The sequence below is a fragment of the Malania oleifera genome, chromosome 4 (assembly GCF_029873635.1).
Source record: "Malania oleifera isolate guangnan ecotype guangnan chromosome 4, ASM2987363v1, whole genome shotgun sequence".
Taxonomy (NCBI): Eukaryota; Viridiplantae; Streptophyta; class Magnoliopsida; order Santalales; family Ximeniaceae; genus Malania; species Malania oleifera.
Window position 1 is genome coordinate 96,113,813 of NC_080420.1, and position 24,099 is coordinate 96,137,911.

Consider the following 24,099-nt stretch of genomic DNA (forward strand, 5'->3'; position numbering starts at 1 on the left):
AGTTATGTATTGATCTGAACATTACATGTGAATATATACAACAATCCTAGCATTCCTAAAAAGTAAATTAATAAATCAAATCCCATGATTTATGGGACACCCTAACAGAATAGGAAATCCCATGATTTATGGGACACCCTAACAAAATAGGAAAATTAGCTGTATAAGTCTAATTCTAAGGATACAATGTTATTAAAAGAATATCCTAAAATAGCTAACTAATTATACACGGTTTTCCCACAGGAGCCCACAACACGAACTTCAAAAAGAAAATGAAAGACCAAACCAAGGTTATATAATTACTTCTAAAGTAAGATGTCATACTATTATTTTATAAAAAAAAGCAGCAGCTTTACTTAAATCATAACCACCACATATTGGATAGGATAGTAGACAACTTGTTTTACTTTTCTTTCTAGATTATATTTTACAATTTTATCATTTATATACTACTTATATTTAGGCCAATTTGATTAAGATGGACCAATTTAAAAACACTATGAGCACTGGATTTGAGTTAATCCTGAGCATAATCATAGGGTTGACATAATTTGCCAAAGTCTCAAGCCAAAGTCATCAAACAGGACAACTGGCTGCTGGCATGACTTCTGCTACACAGGTTAACCATTGCATTATTTTTAAAAGCAGAAGCTGCAGTTGCATATAATAATCATTAATCACATTCAACATTCTAAAAATCACATCACTAACCTTTTCAAAGCCACACAAAAGTCTGGCTCTTCCTTGTAGTTGAAAGCATCATCAAACCCAAGCTTATTCTTCAAAAGATCAACCTAATATTCCCAATGCATATTAGTTTCCTTTTTACCAGTGCTCACAGAAGTCAAACATTGAACAGATTAACTAATATGTTAAATAAGCCATATTAAATAATGAAGAAAACAGGTGATTAGTGATGTCACTAAGGATGAAACTTACTTTTTGGCTTGTTCCAACACTTCCAACTACATAGCATCCATGTAGCTTGGCAAGTTGCCCAACAAGCTGACCAACAGCTCCAGAAGCCGCAGAGACAAAAACATATTCCCCTTCTTTAGGAAAACAAACCTCATAAAATCCAGCATAAGCAGTAAAACCCGGCATACCTAAAAGAAAATAATATTAATCAAATCATTCTAAATCCAAAAGCATCATAATTTAATCAAAAAGCCACCTAATGATCATAATAAGAAGAAAGTAGCCTTCTTATTGACAACAGAAAATGTACAAGAAATGCAGCTAAATTTTCTCTTTGTAACTCATAGAAGTGATTGTTGACTGCATTAAAAAGTAAAACAATAACTTGTTATTTAGATTAATTTTCTGGTCAAAAAAGTATTTGTGTTTCTTCAAAGGCCAACCAACTAGGATTGAGAAATGAATACGCAGACAGAAGTACCACCCCATTCAAAGAAAGTTTTTAAAAAGACGAAAGTAAAAAATCTAGGGGCCTATTTAATTATGAAAAACATTTTCTGTTTTTAGTTTTCCAAAGAATTATAAAAATTTTACCTTATTTTTTTAATTTTTTAAGATTCATATTAAAAATATAGAAAGTAAAGAGTGTTTAAATGTGCAAAACGATTTTTTATTTTTTGTTTCTAGATTTCAAAATAATCGCAAAAAAGACGACTTATTTCCAATTTTCCAAAATTTATGTAAGGTAATATTTGAATCATGGATTTTGGGGCTCGAATTAGGAGTTATGTGGATTTAGAAGAAACTCTATATATAAACCACACAAAGCATTTTTTGGACTTTGAAAAATTAGAAATGAAAAATTAAAACTATTTGCACAAGAAAATAGTGTCAAAACTATTTATTGTTGTTCATTTATTTCATACAAATGTCGTAAAAATAAAAAATTCGCTAACTTCTTTTATATTTTCTGGAAAACTAAAATGGAAAATGAAAACTGTTTTCCACAACTAAATGGGCCCTAGAATTTTCCCATAGCAGAATATCAAACTCAAAAAGCAAAGAGCACAATGGCTAGCAAAATTCAAAAACTCAAGCTCAAGTTAGGGTCAAGCTGCGACGCCAAATGGCAAGTTGAAGTGCAAATTTCCAACCCTCAATGCTTACTGCTTGGACAACCTCATCAAGCAAAAAACACTGACATTTTTCACCAACATATTTACAAATGCAGATGGAGTGCATATTGTGCTTTATCTAGCAAGCAAAATGATTTATCTGTGCCTATTCCATAATATTTTTTTCTTTTCTAATGGTGTGCACTTCAATATGAAGCAATGCCTTTAAACGGGTCAAAAAAAAAATTTACTGATTTGAACTGATCAAGACATCAAACAAAGATAAAAACAAGACCACGCAGGATAGGCAATTCAATCATTTATGCATGCTAGGGAACACATGAGGTCATGCACACAGGCATTTGAGTGCATTTTATGCATGTATTTAGAAACTTGGCAACTTACTTCAATCAATCAAGTGCCTTTAATAGTACTCAACTTCACAAACTGCTCGTATGCACGGGAAATGAGGCAAGTGCTGCATGAGATGGTTGGAAAGGACCAAGCCCATAACACAAGGCATTAAGACCACCACCTAGAGGCACCTTTTCACCTTAAGATAAAAGGTGTCAAGAGGATTTTTTTAATTCTGGCTGGAGCCAAAGCAATTTTATTTTTATTTTTTTATTCCTTGGAGTGGGTGGGTCTGCATTCTGCAAAGGTGCCCGCTGTAGGATAGATTTTCATTGACAAATGCCCCCATCATGGCTAAGTCATGTGCCATTTTATTTTTTCCATGTATGCTTAATATATGAGAGTGTAGACCAACCTAGCAAGAAGTCTACCCTGTAGAAATGGGAAACAGCTGAAATTGTGAAGAGGAGGGTCAAGTTCCAGCCCTAAATGAATTGAAAAGAATCCAGATAGCCTATTGTACCTAATAAGCTACATAAGCACCAAAGCTATTGTGCTTAGTAAGCTATATAAGTACCAAAGCTAATCACAAAGGGAAGAACTGAAAAGAAGCTGACAGGACCAAAATATGACATGTGTCACAAGAGATCAATGGTAATCAATGAGAAGGCTTTTGGGCTCCCTAGGAAATAAAGGAGCACATATTAACTCCAAGAGAAGATAAAGGGGCATGAAACCCCCACATAATGCTTATAGTCCCTAATTCAATGGGGGGAGGAGCATTAAAGCATAATTCAAGTGAGGGCTCACCCATAAAAGGGGAACTTTTGGGAGAGGTAAGAAGAAAACTACAACTCATATTTTAATACTGTTGCTATTCCATCCCTACTTCCATTCCTAACTAAAGCATCAGAGAGATCCTCCATAGTACACCCCCAGATCCTCCAAGCATTTTTTTTTTTTTTTGGTTCTCTTTACAAGAGATCAAGGTAGCAAATTGGTCTAGAAAATTTTGGAGGCAAGAGTTTGGTGCACCAGGTAGAGCAAGAAAGATATGTTTCCAACACAAGATCGTGGCGACCTCGCATAACAATTATGGTTCTAGTCACTTGGAGGGAAATAGTTCCCCCTTGTTGGTGCGATCACCACAGCCTGGCATTTCGCTACAAAAAGGAATGGTCCCAATGGAGCAGTTTTTTGCCTTTCAAAGCAGATGGAGGTGATGATTGGGGAGATTTGCAACAAAAGAAGGATTCTCCAACAACATAGAATCAAGCATTGCCTCCTTTGGAATAAGATTTCAGCACTTGCACAATAGGAACAAAGCTAGAAAGCCACTTTGGGGCAGGTTTAAAGGGCAGCACGCCTAGAAGATATCAACAATGTGGAAGATGACGAATGTTTCTCCCGAAGAGAAGTTTAGAAAGATTGACGATCGTCTCAAGCAAATGATGAAGGAAATCCAAGAGCAGTCATTGTTAGGCAAGCAATCCTTAAAGCTTTCAGATCCTCCTTTGACTAAAGAGGTGATGGAAGTTCCAGAAAAATTCAAGACGCCAAATTTCGATAAGTACGATGATACCTCAGATCTAGTGGGTCATCTGGACTCATTCAAAATGTTGATGCAGCTGCAAAGGGCGCAAGATGCCATTACGTGCAGAGCCTTTGCAGCAACACTGAAAGGCCCAATGCATTCTTGGTATCAGGCATTGAAACGAAGGTAGATTGGATATTTTGCAGATTTGGAGCAGCGGTTCATGGTACATTTCATCAGCAGTCAGAAAATAATAAAAACTTCCGCCCACATCGAAGGAGTTCATGCAGCATTCCACACATGCTACCCTGGAGGTTAGGAACCTAGATCATAGAATAGCCATTTCCGAATAGAAGCTTTACATTCTAGGGGAGTTTTTGGTATCACTAGGTAAGAAGCCCCCAATAGACATGAGTGAGTTAATGGCTTGAGCATAAAAGTACATCAATTTGGATGAAATATTGATCACCATAAGAAATAAAGCAGATCTAAATGAAAAGCGGGCGATGAGGCTCCCAAAGGAAAAAAGAAAAAACTAAATGAAATAACAGCATATTAAAATAAGGAGTTGCATGGAAAAAGTGCTATTTGAAATTAAGTCATATTGCATTAAACTATTAAAGTAAGAAGCTCTTTCGATACGTGTCTAGAGTTTGAAATAGAAACATTTCTAAGGATTACATAGATTTAGAGAGAGAGAGAGAGAGAGAGAGAGAGAGAGCATGAAGCCCTCTACTCATTGTCATCCTCGCCCTCCCCACCATCTTGGCCATTAGTCTCTTCATCCTCACCAAAGCTCGGGTGGCCATGCCCCGAGGAGCTAATTTCGAGAGTATTGATGTTCAAGGCTCTTCTATCTGAATTGATCTCTGCATCGATGGAACACTCCCTAGTAGGCATATTAGAGCTTTCTTGTACTCTCAAAAAACTCAATTCTTCCCTATCCTCTTGGAGAAGGGAGGGTTGTAGGAAACTTAATGATATGGTAAGGTTGCGAAAAGCAGACCCAACTTGAAGAAAAAAATCCTCATAAAGCCATGTTCCAACTCTTGAGCCTAAGGTCACCCTCCCCGGCAAAGGGAAAATATAGGCTAATTGAAGAAAGGAATCTTTTTAGTCTTAGGACTTGGGATAGCAAATCTTGGAGTGATATGATGTATTTTAATAGATGAGCTATGCTAATAGTATAAAAAGCTCTACTTATAAAATAAAATGTGAGCTCTACTCATAAAATGATAGATGAGTTCTACTCATATATGAGCTCTTCTTATTCAATTACATATGAGTTTTGCTTATGACTGATGAGATTTTTTCATAAAATAATGGATAAACTTTGCTCATAAAATAACATATGTGCCCTACTCATAATTGAAATATGAACTCTGCTCATAATTAGCTCTTCTCATAAAATTTCAGATGAGCTATACTCATAAAATGATGGATGAGGCCTACTCACCAATTGACATGATTTGTGCTCATACTTGACAAATGAGCTATGCTCATAATTGACATATGACCTCTACTCATAAAATGACAGATGGGATCTACTCTTAATTGACCAAGGAGCTCTAGTTATAAATGATAGATGAGCTCTACTTATAAGTTAGAATACCACATTACGAAAAACTTAAGCTTTTATGTAAAGTGGAATCTAACATGGCATCAGAGCTAGTTACAAAGAGGACCTAGGTTCTAGTCTTGTTGCCTATGTTTATTGTTTAGTGTTTAAAAATTTATTTTATTTTCTAAAATGGGCGTTATCTATCATTTGTTTGTCTCTCCAATGTGTTGTCGAGCTCTATCAGGTTGCACGTGCAAGGGAATGCTAGAGCTTGATATATATTGTTGGCCCAAAACCTAGCAGTTTAATCTTTCAAGTAAAGTCGTAATCTAACATGGTATAAGAGTCAGATTACCAGAAGGTACTGGGTTCTAGTCTCATTGCCTACATTTATTGCGTGGTGTTTAAAATATTATTCTACTCCCTATAATGAGTGTTATTTATGGTGTGTTTATCTTCCTATATACATTGTTGGCCACAACTTAGCAACTTAAACTTTTAGGGAAAGTTGTAATCTAACAGCTCATAAATGACGAACGAGTTCTATTCTTAAATGATAGATGAGTTGTGCTCATAAAATGACAGACGAGCCTTGCTGGCAAACATATTTTACTCAATTAAGATGGGCAATGCTCGGTTCGACATCATTTTGCTTGGATTGGGTGGTAATTAGCTAACTTGGAGGTTGATTCTTGGGTTACTCTTAAGAGTGAAAATGATTTTCGGCTCAGAAAGTGCAGGGGCAGTTGATGGGGCCAAAATATGATACATGTCACAAAGGATCAATGGTAATAAACGGGAAGGCTTTTGGTCTGCCCTATGAAATAAAGAGGCACACATTAACTTAAGAGAAGATAAAGGGGCATGTAACCCCCACACAATGGTTAAAATGCTTAATTCAATGGGGGAGGAGCATTAAAGCATAATTTAAGTGGTGGGCACCTATAAAAAGGGAACTTTTAGAAGTAAAACATCTACAACTCATTTTTAATACTGTTGTTGTTCAATCTCTACTTCTTCCATCCCTGACTTAAGCATCAGAGAGATCCTCTGGAGTACACCCTAGGTTCTCCAAGCTTTTTCCATTCTCCTTATAGGAGATCAAGGTTGTCAATTGGTCCATTTTGGCAACAATAGAAGCCAATTTCTCAAAATCCTTGGTCCATTTTGACAGCAACAGAAGCCAATTCCTCAAAATTCTTGGTCCATTTTGACAGCAATAGAAGTCAATTTCTCAAAATTCACATTTATATTAGCAAATAAAATTTGTACATATTTTTTTGGTTTACACGCCCAAAGTTGACAATACTACAATTTTACAACAGTTACATAAAATTGACGCAAAGGAGCCCATCAAAATTGAGATCATTCGCATTTTAAACATATACTTAACATGAACGGCATTATCCTCTTTTAATATTTTAAATGTTTATTCAAAAGATACGTTCTCTATTCTTGATAACTTTTATCCTAGGTTCTTATCATTTTATCCCATATTCTTACCCTCTAAACACTAGCATCCCAATGTGCAAATTAGTATACTCCAAATACAGCATTCAATTATCAAATAACTGATAAATAATCAAAAAAAAAAAAATATTGGTAATTGTGCAAAATGATATTGTAATATAGACTACTACAGATAAATTTAGCATGGATAAAATAAAATTAAATCTCAAAGTTACTGAAAAAGAATATGTATGCATGTTCTGGTATTTTTATTACCATGCAGCTTAATTTTAATTCATACCTAAGAGACCCAGATGGTATGTGAGAGGGATATCGTTTTTCTGAAATTTCCTCAATTGCTCATGTTCTTCAATCAAGCTGTATTCTTCCCAACGAGTCATCCCCGAGAGTAAATCACCAGGTTTGAAACTAAGGTTGTCAGAATCCACAACTTTGAACACGCCAAATCCTTCAATGGGCTTCATCATAATACATACAATTAATAAATCATTGTAAAGATGATATCCATGAAAAAATTGTCATTTCTGCATAAATAATCTACTTCTACAGTTCAAAATTTGCAAGTATTACTAGGATAAGTTTCAAACTCGAATTCTTGAACTGAAAGCTAAAGCAACAGCTGCCATGCACACGATGGAGCTGGTAAGCCAAAGTTATTCTTTGGGATATTGTAGACAGTGGAAGAGGGAGCTGTTGTGATATGTGGCTCATATACTGAGTGGAATGCATGTAAAAAGAGAAAACATGACAAAAAATCATATGCTAGTGTCAGCAAGGCAAACTGTCGATGGTAGCCATATAACCGTTGATAGTTTAGCCCAAATAGTCAACGAATTCAGGTACAGTTTGGCCCAATTTTCAGATATTTTGCTCTCTGTATGAAACTGTCGACGGTTTGGCTTGGGAATCCAGCACAGATTTTTCAAATTTTGAATAGGGACGTTAAGTTGGTTGGGGTTTGAAGGGAAAGCCTCTGGAAACTTTATAAAAACATTGTTTATGATGTATTTGTAAGGTTGTTTGTGTCTATGACACAAGATAGTAAGAAATACTGTCGATTGCTTCTGTGGATGTAGGCATTACCGAACCACGTAATCCTTTGTGCCTTTTGTTATTGCTTTCATATAATCTGCATGATTGTGTTAATCTGTATTTTCACCGTTGAGTGTTGCGTTATATGCTTGTGTTATTTCCCTATGCATTTCAATTTCCATAACAAATTGGTATTAGAGCATTGTTGTAATGGCTTTGGGAACTTCGTCTACAAAATTTGACGTTGTCAAGTTTGATGGATCTGGAAACTTCGGTTTATGGCAAAGAAGGGTGAAGGATCTGTTAGTGCAGCAAAATATGGTGAAGGTCTTATATGGAGTTCAACCGGAAGGCATGGATGCGGAAAATTGGAAGGAATTGTAAGCAAAGGTTGTGGCTACTATCAGATTTGTGTTTGGCCGATGACATGTTGTATCACGTCATGGAAAAGGATTCTTCTGCGGCTGTTTGGTAGAAACTTGAAAGCCGGTATATGTCTAAGTCTTTTACGAATAAATTGCTTCTTAAGAAAAAGTTATATTGGCTTAAGATGGTGAAAGGTTCGGATTTGAACCAACACATCAATGCATTCACTCACATCATAAGTGATTTATGCGTGTTGATGTGAAATTCGAGGAAGATGACAAGGCACTGATGCTATTGAATTCCCTACCAACGTCTCACACGTATGAAAACTTGGTTACGACTCTAACATGGGGTAAATAAATCACGAATTTGGAAGAGGTAACAACCGCATTGCTGGGCTTTCATCAAAGAAAGAAAGTCAGCAATAAAATTTCACATGGTGAAAGGCCTGTGGTGAAGAGTAATCATGAACGTGGGAGAGAAAAATTCAGGAATAGATTGAATCAAAATAAGTCTCAATCGCAATCTAAGAAGAAGAAAGATCTCTAGTGTTTTAAGTGCGGTAAAAAGGGGCACATAAAACCGGAGTGTCTGGAATGGAAGAAAGGGAATGCTGAGAAGCAAGAGGGCTCTTCAAAATCAGCAAATGTAGTTGAAGAAAGAAATTTAGAAAGCAGTGATGGTGATATGCTTTCAGTTTCATCGGAGTCAGATCGCCTCACGAACTCTTGGATCCTAGACTTGGCATGTTCTTATCACATGACACCAAACAAAGAATGATTTAGCACCTACATGTTGGTTAATTCTGGTTCCATTTTGATGGGTAATGATGTTTCATGTAAAATCATAGGAATAGAGAACGTAAGAATTAAGATGTTTGATGGTGTGTTGAGAACTTTATGTGATGTAAGGCACATATCGGATCAATGGAAGAGTTTAATTTCATTGGGCACTTTGGATTGTAACGGATGTAGTTACAAGTCCGAAAGCGGAGTTATGAAGGTGCGTAAAGACACTCTAACAATGATGAAAGGGCAAAAGTTAGTAGGTAACATCTATACACTACTAGGCACTACAATTGTAGGTGGAGCTGTAGCTGTAGATTCTAAATTTGATAACATTGTTTTGTGGCAAATGCGGTTAGGGCATATGGGTGAGCATGGGATGAAGGTACTCATAAAAGGAATCTTTTGAAGGGTATGAGAACATACAGGCTGAACTTTTGCAAGTATTGTGTTCTTGGGAAGCAAAACAGAGTGCAGTTCAAAACAGCCACTCACAAGACGGAAGGTATTCTTGATTACATTCACTCTAATGTTTGGGGGGCGGTGAGAGTAGCATCAAGAGGTGGACATATGTATTTCGTGAGTTTTATTGATGATTACTCATGAAAGGTCTAGGTGTACTTCATGCAGCACAAGTCAGGTAGGTTTGCTAGGTTTAGATTGTGGAAAGCTAAGGTGAAAAAGCAGACCGGGAGGAAAATTAAATGCCTCGGATCAAACAATGGGGTCGAGTACACTGATTCAAGGCCCATGGAGTTTTGTAAGCAGCAGGGCATTAGGAGACATTTCACTGTTCACCGGACACCACGACAAAATGGTGTAGCAGAAAGGATGAACCAAACTCTGGCTGAGAGAGCTCGGTGTCTCAGGTTGAATGCAGGGCTAGCGAAGAACTTTTGGGTTGAGGCAGTGAGTATGGTGTGTTTCTTGGTTAATCCATCACTAAGGGCATCACTAGAGGGGAAAGTTACAGAGGAGGTTTGGACAGGTAATGCGGTAGACTACTCCGGTTTGAGAGTATTCGATTATCCAGCGTATGTGCACATTTCTAGTGAGGAGAGATCGAAGCGTGATGCAAAGTTTAGATGCTGCATTTTTCTAGGATATCAAAAAGGTGTGAAGGGGTTCAAGCTATGGGATCCAATAGCAAACAAGGTGGTGATCAGTAGAAATGTAGTTTTTGATAAGAAAGCTATGGTGAAGCGTACTCAAGAAAATGATGAAGAGAAATAGAAGCCAGAAAACTAGAGCAAAGATGAACATGTTGTGCAGGTAGAGTTAGAGACTTAGGGCAAAGATCATGGTCCCCAGGTTGCAAGGAGTTCTAGCTTCAGAAACCAACAAGTTGACAGTGTTCCTATACGTAGATCTAGATGCACTAATAGGCCACCGCCCAGGTATGGTTTTGATGATCTAGTGTCTTATGCTCTCATTATCATTTGCAAAGATCCAACTACTTTTCAAGAGGCAGTGCACGACTAGGAGAAAAGTAAGCGGATGGGTGCTACGGTGGAGGAAATGGAGTCATTGCATAAGAACCAGACTTGAGATTTGGTGGAGCTTCCACATGGGAATAGGGCAATAGGTTGCAACTTGCAAGTGGGTGTACAGGAAGAAGAAAGCAATTTCAAAAAAGGAAGGAGAGAAGTTCAAGGCACGGTTAGTAGCAAAGGGGTACTCACAGAAGAAAGGAGTAGATTATGATAAAATATTCTCACCTGTGGCTCGACACACTTCCATTAGGGTAGTGTTGGGATTAGTGGCACATTATGATATGCATTTGGAACAAATGGACGTGAAGACACCATTTCTCCATGGTGACTTAGAGGAGTAGATCTATATGGTACAACCAGAAGGGTTTAGTCAACCCGAACAGGAGCATTTGGTTTGTAAACTGAAGAAGTTACTTTACGATCTGAAATAGTCTCTAAGGCAATAGTACAAACGTTTTGATTCCTATAAGATCCGGATAGGCTATAAGAGGTGTGAGTATGATTGCTGCGTGTATGTGAAGAATGTTGATAATGGTTCTCTCATTTTCTTATTATTGTATGTTGAAGACATGCTAATTGTTGTGAAGGATATGACTGAGGTAAATCAGTTGAAAACTCTATTGAATAAAGAGTTTGACATGAAAGATCTTGGTGCAGCCAAGAAGATACTTGAGATGGAGATTCGTTGGGACAAAATTGCAGAAAGATTATGGTTATCTCAGGGCGGTTATGTGGAGATGGTGTTGGAAAGGTTTAGCATGACTGATGCAAAACTGGTAAGTACACCATTAGCGAATCATTTTCAATTTTCTACCCCTCAATGCCCAAGGACGGATGATGATATCTGAGACATGTCAAAGGTCCCCTATGCTAGTGTTGTGGGATGTTTAATGTATGCTATGGTATGCACAAGACCGGACCTGGCACATGCAGTCAGTGTGGTAAGTAGGTTCCTTCCAAATCCGGGTAGACAAAATTGGGATGCCATCAAATAGATTTTTCAGATACTTACAAGGCACTTCTCACTGTGACATCATAAACGGCAAGAAAATGAGTGATTCGTGAGTTGTAGGATTTGTTGATGCAGATTATGCAGGGGATCTTGATGACAAGAGGTCTACAACATGGTATGTGTTTACCCTTGTGGGAGGACCCATTAGTTGGCAATCGTCGAAGCTGCTAAGGAAGCATTGTGGCTTACTGGTTTAGTCAAGAAGTTGGGAATATAGCAAGATAGAGTTGAGCTGCGTTGTGACGGTCAGAGTGTCATCTATTTGGCGAAGAATCAAGTGTATCATGCTAGAACCAAACATATAGATGTAAGGTTCCATAGGATTTGGGAGTTGATTTCTTCAGGTGAACTTGTACTTGAGAAAGTTCACACATCAGAGAACGCAGCGGATATCTTGATGAAGTCGGTTATCACGAATAATTTCAAGCATTGCTTGGACTTGCTGAATGTCTCCATCTGCTAGAAGGGAGATGGTCTCAACCTAATGTCCCAAGGTCAAAGTGGAGCAGCGGGTTATGTTTTTAGTTTCCGTATATTCGCCAAGGTGAAAATTGTTGTGATATGTGGCTCATATACTGAGTAGAATGCATGTATAAAGAGAAAACATTGTTGGCCTAACATGGCTTTCAAATCTCGTTTTGATGATAACAAATGAAGGATGATTTAACATGTGTTTGTTAGAGTGATGATGTTTCAAGAATACTTAAAGTCAAAGTTCAAAAGGAAGAAAAGCAATGAAAGTGCAAAAACTCATTCATATTTAAAGTAATCCAAAGGTAGCTAAAGCAACACCAAAATGAGTAAAATGTGTGGAAATCTAAAGCTGACTCAAGCTCAAGTCAAAGGAGACACAAAGCAAATACCATGGAAGACTTCAATCTTAAGTTTTAGGCTTTAAGACCAATGATGTAAGTACTTCATATTGAAATATCTCATGGAAATGTGTTGAAGCTCTTTAGGGGTTATTTGGCTTAGAAACCTGATTTTAAAAACCCCGGAAAAAGTTTCTATAAGTAATCAAAGCAAGAGAGCAAAGAGTTTTTGAAAACCAAACTGAAAAACAAGTTCTTTAACTGCCCAGACGATTGAAGTGTAACTTTAGCATACTGAAGAATTTCCTCAGCAGACTGAAGATTAAGTTTAGTCTACTGAAGAATTTCCTATGGAAATCCTGAAGAGGCAGTATAGGCCTAGAAGATTGAACCATTGACCCTAGTCGACTGACCCTGTTTTCAGTTCAAATTTTTCAGTGTTTTAAAGAACTTCAGAAGATTGAACCCGATACTTCAGTCTACTGAACACTATTAATTGCTAAAATTTTTAAATGTTTTAAAATTCAAACTAAGGTTTCTTGTGCCCCAAATTTCATAAAAATTTGGGAAATACTCTAAGTAATCTTGGGCAACACAAAAATACCTTTATGAGCTTGCAAATACATGGTTTTAGCAAATCAAACATACTAAGAAATTGAAAATCTGTTTTAAAGCTGAAAGCCTTCTTGCTCTCAAAAAAGATCTCTCTTGCTCACTCTTTGTAAATCTAAATTGCTGTGAAAATCTGAAGTGCTGATCATCCTTCTCTGAGTTCTTAAACTTCTGAATTGCTGAATCTCATCTAGAGAAAGAATTTGGTGAAATCACTCTTGAACTTCAATCTTATTTCTTTTGATATTTGATATTAAAGTATATAGTGCTTTCAATTGTACTAATCTGCTCTTTTGAGAGTGTTATTGTACACAGGAATTGTTTCTTGTTTCTTGTAATTATTGACGATTCAAGGGTCGTTTCAATCGTTAGACCAAGCGTGGGGTATTGCTTGGAGAGGGGGCTCTACCCTTAAGGAGGGATTTATAAAGGTTTGCTCCGCTTGGAAAGGAGTGCTATAGTGGAATCCTTAGGTGGTATTGGCCTAAGGCGAGGACATAGGCTGGGGATAAGCCGAACCTCGTAAAATCTTGGTCTCTCTCTTACTCTTCTCTTTACTTTCAACATATATATGTTGTGTGGTGTGTTTGCAAGTGTAGGTTGCTGAAAATCTAAATCCAAGATTAAGAAGACTCTTAACTTAAGAAAGTATGTTTTGATTAAACTTTTGCAAAAACCCAAAAGGGAGTATGTTTTTTAATTGTTTGCGGAAATCTTAGTTGAGAGAGTGCAAAAAAATTTCATTCTTTACAGGGCTTGAAACAATCATATACACAGGGCTACAAACAAATACCTTGAGTTTTTGGTAAAACTGAAAATTGCCAAAAAGCTACATACCATATCTTGATTGAGTATTTTTTGGTTGATTACTTTAGTTGTTGATTGGTTATTTGATTGTTTGAGTATTGTTTATTTGTGTTGTGTTTAAGTGTTGGTTTGTGGATTGATTATTCAATTAAGGTTTGGTTGTGTGATTGCTAAATTAACAAGAGGTTGAGAATTCTTAAAAAGAATTAAAAGAAAATTTTAATAACCCAATTCACCCCCTCTCTTGGGGCTATACCTTGACTTTCAAACATGACGGAAAATCAGATACTGGTGTTAGTAGGGCAAACCATCGACGGTAGCCATATAACTGTTGATGGCTTAGCCCAAACAGTCGACAGATTCAGGCAAGGTTTGGCCTAATTTTCAAAAATTTTGCTCTCTCTATGAAACTGTCGGCGGTTTGGCTCGGGAATCCAGCGCAGATTTTTCAAATTTTGAATAGGGACATTAAGTTGGTTGGGGTTTGGAGGGAAAGCCTCTGGAAACTTTATATAAACATTGTTTATGATGTCTTTGTAAGGTTGCTCATGTCTTTGACACAAGATAGTAAGAAATACTGTCGATTGCTCCCATGATGTAGGCATTGTCAAACCACGTAATCCTTTGTGTTATTTCGTTGTGCATTTCAATTTCCACAACAGGAGCTAAATGCAGGCTTTTGAAATTCTAATTAGAAAAGAGCATCGTTGCCAATGATTATGAGCAATGGTCTAAAAGTTTGGATCTTAAAACTAAACATGATCCTACAAAGATAAGTAAAACTGTAAAACAATAATGTCAGTGACATTAGTAAGCTTACAGTGAAATGATTTGTATATCCTACCAAAATGAGAGAAAATAAAATGTAGATTTAGCATTCTAGCAAAATTAAATGAATGGTTTTACAATCAGAAGTAAATGCTCCTAATATAGCATAAGACCAGAATTGGTATTGTGATATTGTGTTCAAGAACAGCATGCAATCAATTTCCAATCCACCAGAATGAATCAAACTGAGCCATGTGCCAGATAAGAAATAACTGGAAAAAGAGAGATCCATTTTTTGTTGTCAATTAAAAAATTTACTAGTTGAATTCATCATATTTAAATAACATTTGTCAGGTTTTTGAATGTGCATAAAGTTGAGCGAGCTCTTGGTGATTTGCACTTTTGTTGGAGTCTTGGAGACAACTCTGATAGAAATGTGGTAGTTTATACTGAAGCCTTATGACATGCATTGGAGAACAGTACAGAGTAGAGGAGCTTCAGGATGAGGGAAAGAAATAATTAGAGTAAACTAAGGATTATGAAAATATATGTAAGAGTTCAGAATTTAAAACTAGACACAATTTCTGCGGATATAAAGTAAAACAAGAATATTGGTCTCATTGGGAAGCTTTGAAGTTGAATGTATTTGGATACTGTACCAAAACGAGAAAATGTGAAATATAGATTGTTAATTCTAGCATTAAAAAAATTATAGTCATGGTTTTAAGATTGCAATAACTCTGCGTTTGTGAAAATGAATTTTGGGCATTGGATTTTAATAAAATTTAACATAACACACTGCCAAATCCAAGGCTCTGAACCCATGTACGTGGACATTACATAGCATCGTATAATTTGTACAGTAATAAAGTCCGCAGGAATGAAAATGCTATCAATTTGAAGTCCACAGATAATCAAATTTAAATAATTTACAGAGTGACATACAGCGACTTAACAGATTACTCCTGCTGTTGTCCAATTAAGAAATAGTGCTTAAATTCATAGTTCCCACAAGAACGAACCATTATCAGGTGTTCAATTTGCGGAGAAAATTACACAAAATTACGACAAAAATGTGTTATCTTCTACTGCAATTCTGAGACACGGATTTGAAGAAGTAACAAAAAGACTCATAACATAACAAAACATCACCCAAAAATAAAAATGGGAGTAAAAGAAGTATTTGATAAAGACTGTGCAAGGGGAGTGAGATTTACAGAACCAGGGACGAAAGGAGGAATGTATGATCCGTAGAACTTGCGCATGCGACCCCGCATGTAAGGATCGCAAGAGAGGTAGAGGTTCTTCACCAGAATTGCTCCGGAGCCCTTTGGAGCCCTCAGCTTAATCGTTCCCCCAACCTTCAGCTCCATATCCGTTTCCTTGGGAATCCCATTTACGAACCCTTTGAAGACTATTTGCTTGTTACCCACTTCTCGTTCTTCTGCTTCAACCTCCATTATCGTCTCTTTGCAACTCTGCTCTTATTCTATAAATGTGTGTGCGCGCAAAGACAAAGAACAGAGACGAACGTCGAAAAGCTTCCTTTCCCTTCCTCCCCATTTCGTGAAATCCAAATATATAAATGCAGATTATAGCACTGGAAGTGGAAATGGGCTGCCCTGATGCCAGTCATCTACCGTACTGACAGAAATCACCGACGCGGCGGGTAGCAGCGCACGTACCACCTAACAGTGCTGGGCTGTTTCATGTTTGGCGCGGCGCGTCCTACGCCGCAAACCTAACGTTCCGTAGTGTCTACTTTGGGTAAGAAAGGTAGTCGTTGATTCTCTTGATGATGAAAAAATCAGGTCCTTCGGGGACTAGTCTTCTCATCAAGCCTTCCCCTTCAATAAAAATACTCCACATTGATCTCATCAAATTTTATATAGGTCCTCTTATTTGGGATATATAATTTGAAATGTTTTAATTAGATGGAAGGGTGTGATATAGGCTCATCCTCCTGACCTTTTGATCGGTTCATATTTGAATAGTTGATCTAATCTGAATTATTTATTACTTTTTAGTGTTATATTTTTTTAATTTTATTTGAGTATTGTCTTGGAAAAATCCTTCTGTTATTTTTTTCTAGCGAGTAGTATAGTAAATTACCTATTGAAATCTATACTAGATTGATTAATCTTGGTATCTTTTCAGACATCTCCATCTTATGAATGGCAATGACATTTCGACCTTCAAAAAATTTGATTCTATGAGCTTTATTTGCTAAAGATGAATGTGGTAGTAGGAATAATGATCAAGACTTGCCTAAAAGGAATTTGTTTGTGCAATTTACTTTAAGTCAGTATTTAGTAGCATAGATTTTGAGTACGAATTTGAAGAAATTTAGTATAGTTTTATATTATATTTTTTCCAAATCTACAAAAAAATTTAAATTTAAGGCCCGAATTTTATGTTTTAAAATGCTGATTAGAAGTAAATTCCATCAATCTAACGGGGCTACAAATGAGTCAAGTCAACCCAAGCTTGAAGCAACTCAAGCTAAGCTCAATTACTTAATAGAGAGCCTAGGCTTGAATCAATTGAAAGTGTGTTATTCAAGTTCAACTTGATTAGCATATATATGACTCATGTTGTTAGCAGAATTCAAAATATTCTATTCAACTCTGCGTACCTTAACATTGTATACATCCCAATCTTATAATACAATCACCTAATCTAATAAGGAAATAATCCCTACAGAATAATATGTAATCTCCTACATTTACACACTTTCCTAATTTACCCATTATACACAAATATACTCGGGATTTTAACACTCCCCTTCAAGTTGGATCATAGATATTAATTATCTCCAACTTGCTAATGAGATCATCAAAGTTCTGTCGTGCCAACCCTTTCGTAAAAATATCTGCAGTTTGTTCCTTGGTAGGTACATAGGTCATACAGATAGTTCCTTCTTCAACTTTCTCTTTGATAAAATGTCGGTTCACTTTTACATGTTTAGTCCTATCATGTTAAACTAGATTGAAAGAGATACTGATAGCTGCTTTATTGTCACAATAGAGTTTGAGAGGAAATTTCATCGGGACCTGTAGTTCATCTAAGAGTTTTCGTAACCATAGTCCTTCACATAATCCTTGAGCAACTGCTCTGAATTCAGCTTCGGCACTACTACGAGCTACTACATTCTATTTTTTGCTTCTCCAGGTTACCAGATTTCCCTAGACAAATGTGCAATAACTAGTGGTGGACCTTCTATCATCCACTGATCCTGCCCAATCTGCATCTGTAAAGATCTCTACTTCCTTGCTTTCACATTTCTTGAAGAAGAGTCCTTTGCCCGGGGAACCTTTGAGATATCGAAGGATCTTGTATACAACATCTAAATGAGCTTCTTTTGGTGAATGCATGTGTTGACTTACCACACTAACGGCAAATGCAATATTTGGTCTGGTATGTGACAAGTAAATTAGTTTACCAACCAATCTCTGATACCTCTCATTTTCAATAGAAATTCCATAGTCTTCAACCCTCTTTACTGCTTTGATCGGGGTTTCACTAGGTTTGCATCCTAGCATGTCAATTTCAATTAGGAGATCAGTGATATACTTTCGCTGAGAGACACTAATACCCTTTTTCGTTCTAGCAACTTCCATGCCCAAGAAGTACCGCATTTGTCCCAAGTCTTTAACTTCAAATTCAGTAGCTAGGACTTTTTTCAATCTTTCCATCTCTACTGTATCATCCCTAGTTAAAATTATGTCATCAACATACACTATTAGAATGGTTTGCTTACCTCTTTCAGACTATTGGAAGAATAGGGTGTGATCATATTGCCCTTATAGATATCCCTGGTTCTTTATTACTTTTGCAAATCTGTCGAACCATGCCCCGGGAGATTGCTTGAGTCCATACAAGGACTTATTGAGTTTACACACTTTGTTTTCTTCACCTTTCTTGCTAAAGCGTGGTGGTATTGTCATGTAGACTTATTCTTCTAATTCACCATTTAGAAATGCATTCTTAATGTCAAGTTGTTGTAGTGGCCAATCTAAGTTGGCTTCCAAGGATAGGAGAACTCGAACTGTATTCAAGTTTGCCACCAGTGCAAATGTCTCTGTATAGTCAATGTCATAAGTCTGTGTGAATCCTTTTGCAACGAGTCGGACTTTATATCGTTCAACTGTCCCATCAGATTTATATTTCACTGTGAAAACTCATTTACAACCAACTGGCTTCTTTCCTCTCGGCAAACTCATTACATCCCAAGTCCCATTTTTCTCCAGAGCCCACATTTCTTCCATGACAGCCTCCCTCCATTTAGGTATTTCCAAAGCTTCCTGAATATTCTTTGGAATTCTCATCCTGTCAAGGTTAGAGACAAAGGCACGATATCTTGTAGACAAGCTTTTATAAGACATATATTTAGACCAGGGATATTGGGTACATGACCTGGTTTGTTTTCTGACTGCAATAGGTAAATTGATGTCATCAGGTATAGGATTATCAGAATGAGGCTCATGAGACTCATGGTTGTTCGGAGCCATCACCGGTTCCAACGCGCTTGGTGCCTCGGGTATGAGATTCTCCCTGTTCTTTGTGTTTGGCTTTCTTGAGTAAACTAGTATGTTTGTGTTGTTTTGCTTCCCTACATCTCCCCCTGAGGTTAAGTGCCTTTTTGTGTTTGACAATTCAGGAAGTGATGCAACGGGAGACTTAGTGGATGGGTCAGGGAATAATGATGCAACGGGAGACTCAATAGATGGCACAAAGTCAGTGGTAATAGGAGACTCGATAGATTCTGTCGTAAAGAAATCAAAGAACCGATCTTCACTCTATTGCTCCCCCTGAAGAGAGGGCTTTGGGAAATAAGGAGTGGTTTCAAAGAATGTGACATCAAGGCTAACAAACATTTTCTTTGAGACAGGGTCATGACATTTGTAGCCTTTCTGAGTAGGGGAGTAACCAATGAAGACACATTTAACGGCATGAGGATCCAATTTATCGTGATGGTGAGCATGAATATGAACAAAAGCCGTACAGCCAAAGATTTTCAGTGGAATACTAGAGGGGAGTCGTGAGGTAGGAAAATGTTCTTGGAATTTCTGGAGAGGAGTGGCAAAGGAAAGTACTCAACCTGGCATTCGATTAAAGAGATGTGTAGCTGTTAAGATGGCATCTCCCCAAAAATAGTTTCTCATGTTTATAGTAAACATCAATGCTCGAGCTACTTCAAGTATATGTCTGTTTTTTCTTTTAGCAACCCCATTTTGTTGAGGGGTATCCACACAAGAACTCTGATGAATAATCCCATTTTCTTGAAGATAAGTTCCTAGAACATCATTAAAATATTCCGTACCATTATCAGTACGTAAAATTTGAATATGAGTCTAGAATTGTGTTTGAATCATGGAATGAAAACTAACAAAAATGGAATAGACTTCGGTTTTATTTTTCAACAAGTAAACCCAACAAAGACGAGTATGGTCATCAATAAAAGTAACAAAGCATTTTGTATAGGTGCGATTGAGGGATCTTGAGGGTCCCCACAAATCACTATGAATCATAGTAAATGGACTAGATGGTTTGTATATGGATGTTGGGAAAGAAGCACGCCGATGTTTTGCAAGTTCACACACTTCACATTGAAACTCAGGAGACATTTTATTTGAACAGATAGACGGAAACAAACGCTTTAGATATTGAAAATTTGGGTGAGCCATCCTAGAATGCCAGAACAAAAGTTCATTATCTCTAGAAGTAGATGTAGAATCACAAATTACAGTATTACGTTCTTCACTCAAGTTTGCCTCTTCAAAGTAGTAGAGTCCCTCATACACTTTAGCAGTGCCAATCGTCTTTCCCGATGATAGGTCCCGAAAAACACAATGAGATGAAACAAATTTAGCAGAGCAATTGGAGTCTTTTGTTAACTGGATAATGGATAACAAGTTGCAAGATAACTTGGGAACATGTAGGACAGATTTTAAGGGTACGGAGTCAGATATGCGAATACCTCCTTTACCGGCAACTGGTGAGAGTGAACCATCTGCAATATTGACTATCAGGTTTCTACCATATGGTGAATAGGATGAAAACAATTGATAAGAACCAGTCATATGATCAGATGCACCCGAGTAAATTATCCATGGTGATTTGTGACAAGATAAAGTATTTAAGGCTGATAAATAATTACCTCGGTGAGCTAGAGAACCAGTAGAAGACTGGCCCGATGTTTGAATGGAGGTAATCATTTTATACAGTTGATCCAACTGTTCAGGGCTGAATGCACTACTTGGATTGATATTATTGTTTTTTTCACCTTGTAATTTTCCAGTTGAACTGTCAGTGGTAGCCTGATACCCACGATTTTTTTGATAATGTCTCGGTTTCCAATCTGCAAGCTTTCCATGAATTTCCCAGCAAGTTTCCTTTAAATGACCTGGCTTTTGACAGTGCTCACACCATAATTTGCCTCTTTATGGATTCTGTCCATATCCTCCCGAGCCTTTTGAAATTAAAGCCGAGACGTCCAACCCACCCAAATTTAGGGCTGGTATTTTAGACCCAACGCGATCCAGTTGTGGTTTCAGCATCACGTGTCTTCGACTTTCCTCCCTCCTTACTTCAGCGAACACCTCTCGGGTTGATGGCAGAGGTCTTCGGCCAAGAATTCATCCCCGCACATCATCCAAATCTCGGTTGAGGTCGGCCAAGTACTCGAAGACCTGTTCGTTTTCGAGTCGTTTTTTGTATCGTGCGTTGTCGCCGAAGCATTCCCATTCTTCGTCGATGCTCAGGTCGAGCTCCTGCCAGAGATGGGTCATCTCCATGAAATACTCAGTCACGCCTCGCTCGCCTTGCCTCATTTTCCACAACCGGGTCTTGATCTCAAAAATTTGCGAGTAACTTTCGACGTTGGAATACGTCTCACGAATTGCGTCCCAGACGTCCTTCGCCGTGGGTAAGAACAAGTAGATTTTCCTGATTGAAGGTTGCTTCGAGTTGACAAGCCAAGCGGTGACCATGGAGTTTTCGAACCTCCATTTTTGCAAGGCTACAACTTCGGTGGAGTTTGGTTTCCTCTGTTCGCTAGTAAGATAATCTAATCTCCCTTTCCCTTCGATTACCAATTTTATGGATTGAGCCCACTCACGGAAATTTTTTCCGTTTAATTTTTCCACTGCGAGTGAAAAAGTTGTGTTATCTAGCCCATTCAAACCTCCAACGGATGTGATCTCTGAATCGCCGTCGATATTTTCAGCAAGGGTCGACCCTCTGCTGTTGCCGGTGCCGTTGGTGATAACGTTGGCCATAGTTAGCTAAGGTTGAGAAACCCTAGCTCTAATACCATGTTAGTAGAATTCAAAATATTCTATTCAACTCTGTGTACCTTAACATTGTATACATCCCAATCTTATAATACAATCACCTAATCTAATAAGGAAATAATCCCTACAGAATAATATGTAATCTCCTACATTTACACACTTTCCTAATTTACCCATTATACACAAATATACTCGGGATTTTAACACATGTCTCACTCAAGTTCAACTCAACAAGAGCTCATTTCACATTAATGAAAGAGTACACCTCGAGTATAGCTCGAAAGTTCAAGTTCAAGTACAAACTCGACTTTACTAAATACTAAATCTCATTTTAAATTAAATGAGTAGATCCAATGTACTAGTTAGAGATTTGATACTTAATGAAGATAATTTGAGGAAAGATGTGTTTCAAAATTAAAAATCAAATATTTAACAAGCTTAAGATCGAGCTATTCACAAGCCTAATATTGAGTAATTCATGAACGAGTAACAACTTAGTAAATGAATTGACTCGCGAGGTGGCTCAATGAGCTAGTGAATGAGTCAACTCACAAGCCTAACAAGTCAAGTATGATTCAACTTGAGGTGGACTCATTTAACTCAATAAATGAGTTTGAGCAAATCATTTCCTAATTGAACTATGAGTAGGTTGAATCATTTGCATCCCCTAGTTCTAACTGGTTCAAGTGTTAATTGTGTCTCCGGTTCTTCCTTGAATCCTTGTGATAATTTGCACCATATATGCCTTGTAATAGTGTACATCCATAGAAAACTTACAATGCAAATCAAATAAAAGTATTTTCATAAGCAGACATCCAATTCATGGTGATGTAATTTCTAGAAATGTCATTCTATGGGTATTTTTTATGGCACCAACTAAATTCCCCTTTTAAGTCCTTCTTGAGATATGTTTAGGTACGAGTTATAACAACATGGGTTTGATACTGTTTTAATTAGCCCAAACTTTAATATGACATTTTGTAATTGATAAATTTCAAATCTTACTTGCAAAACAAAAAATAAAAATAAAAATGTGGAGAAAGATTTAATTATGATGATTGATTCTACACAAGATCTAAAACCCACCAACTAGGGCTCTAAATGAATTAACCCGTTGATGAGTGGCCCATAAGTTTAGTTTGGTGAGAGCTCACTCAAGCTTGCTCATTGTGTAAACATGCAATTCCCAAGCACAATTTTGTAGCTCATTTAATAAAAAAATTAAATCAAAACATGGATGGGCTCCGTGCGTGAGTGGCTTAATTATAGGTTCGAATTGGACTCATTTAATATGTTTGAATTAAAATCATTTATAGCCTAAGTTAATAAGTTCGAATTAGGCTTGATAGACTATAGTGGGCATAAAATTAAGAACTATTTGTGCATAGGATTATTTTGCTTAGACTCTATAACCTTAATTTAGTGATAAGTCTAATGCTCAAAACTAATAGACTAGTTTGGTTAGGCAAAAAAACTCTTATGACACTATTACTATGAGCTTCTTTTTATCTTTTTGCCTAACAAAACCTCTTGACTCTCAAAATGAGAAGTTCTAAAAAATCAACCATTAGTGAGCATCAGTAGTTGGTCTCGATAATGTAGGCTCTCATTCATTAGCATAATAAACAAGTTTGAGCCAATATATTAAAGCTCAGTCTAAGCTTAGCTCGAACTCGAGTTAGGTTAAAATTTTAATAAATAAGATTAAGCAAAGCAAAACTTAGCACGGTCCGACTTGAACTTGAATTCTATTAAAGTTTTAATGAACAAGCTAGAGGAAGGCAAAGCTTAGCTCGATTTGGCTTATTTGCAGCCCTACCACCAACTATAGATGCCAATTCAACACTTGTAGAGATATGCCCTGGCATAAATTTTAATCATGTGGGCTCCAAATTTTAGATGGAGGAACCCTCCTCATACGTATTTCCAAAAAAGCATCTTTTGTGTGAATGAATTTAGCCTAGGAAATTCATTTGAGTTCATTTAGATCAAGAATTTGTTTGGAGAAAGGAAGAGAAAGTAAGAAGGAAATTCATTTTTCATTTCATTTTCTCTTTATATCAAATAATTTTTATATGATTGAGGATTAAGGTAAATCAAATGTCAATAATATGCAAAATCAAGTTCTTGTTCAATTAATATATTTTAATTTTGTTTACTTTCTT

At 37.0% G+C, this 24,099-nt stretch overlaps 1 protein-coding gene across 1 annotated transcript in view; it reads right to left on the reverse strand.

Moving 5' to 3' along the window:
* LOC131153562 (2-alkenal reductase (NADP(+)-dependent)) overlaps positions 1 to 16,499 on the reverse strand; it is a 30,142-nt gene extending 13,643 nt beyond the window's left edge. The window contains exons 1-4 of the mRNA XM_058105950.1: positions 15,857 to 16,499; positions 7,233 to 7,410; positions 940 to 1,106; positions 712 to 794 (exon numbers count right to left, since the gene is read on the reverse strand). Of these exons, the coding sequence (XP_057961933.1) occupies positions 712 to 794; positions 940 to 1,106; positions 7,233 to 7,410; positions 15,857 to 16,099 (671 nt within the window). The 5' untranslated portion in view covers positions 16,100 to 16,499. The remainder of the gene's footprint in view (positions 1 to 711; positions 795 to 939; positions 1,107 to 7,232; positions 7,411 to 15,856) is intronic.
* Positions 16,500 to 24,099: the final 7,600 nt, after the last annotated feature.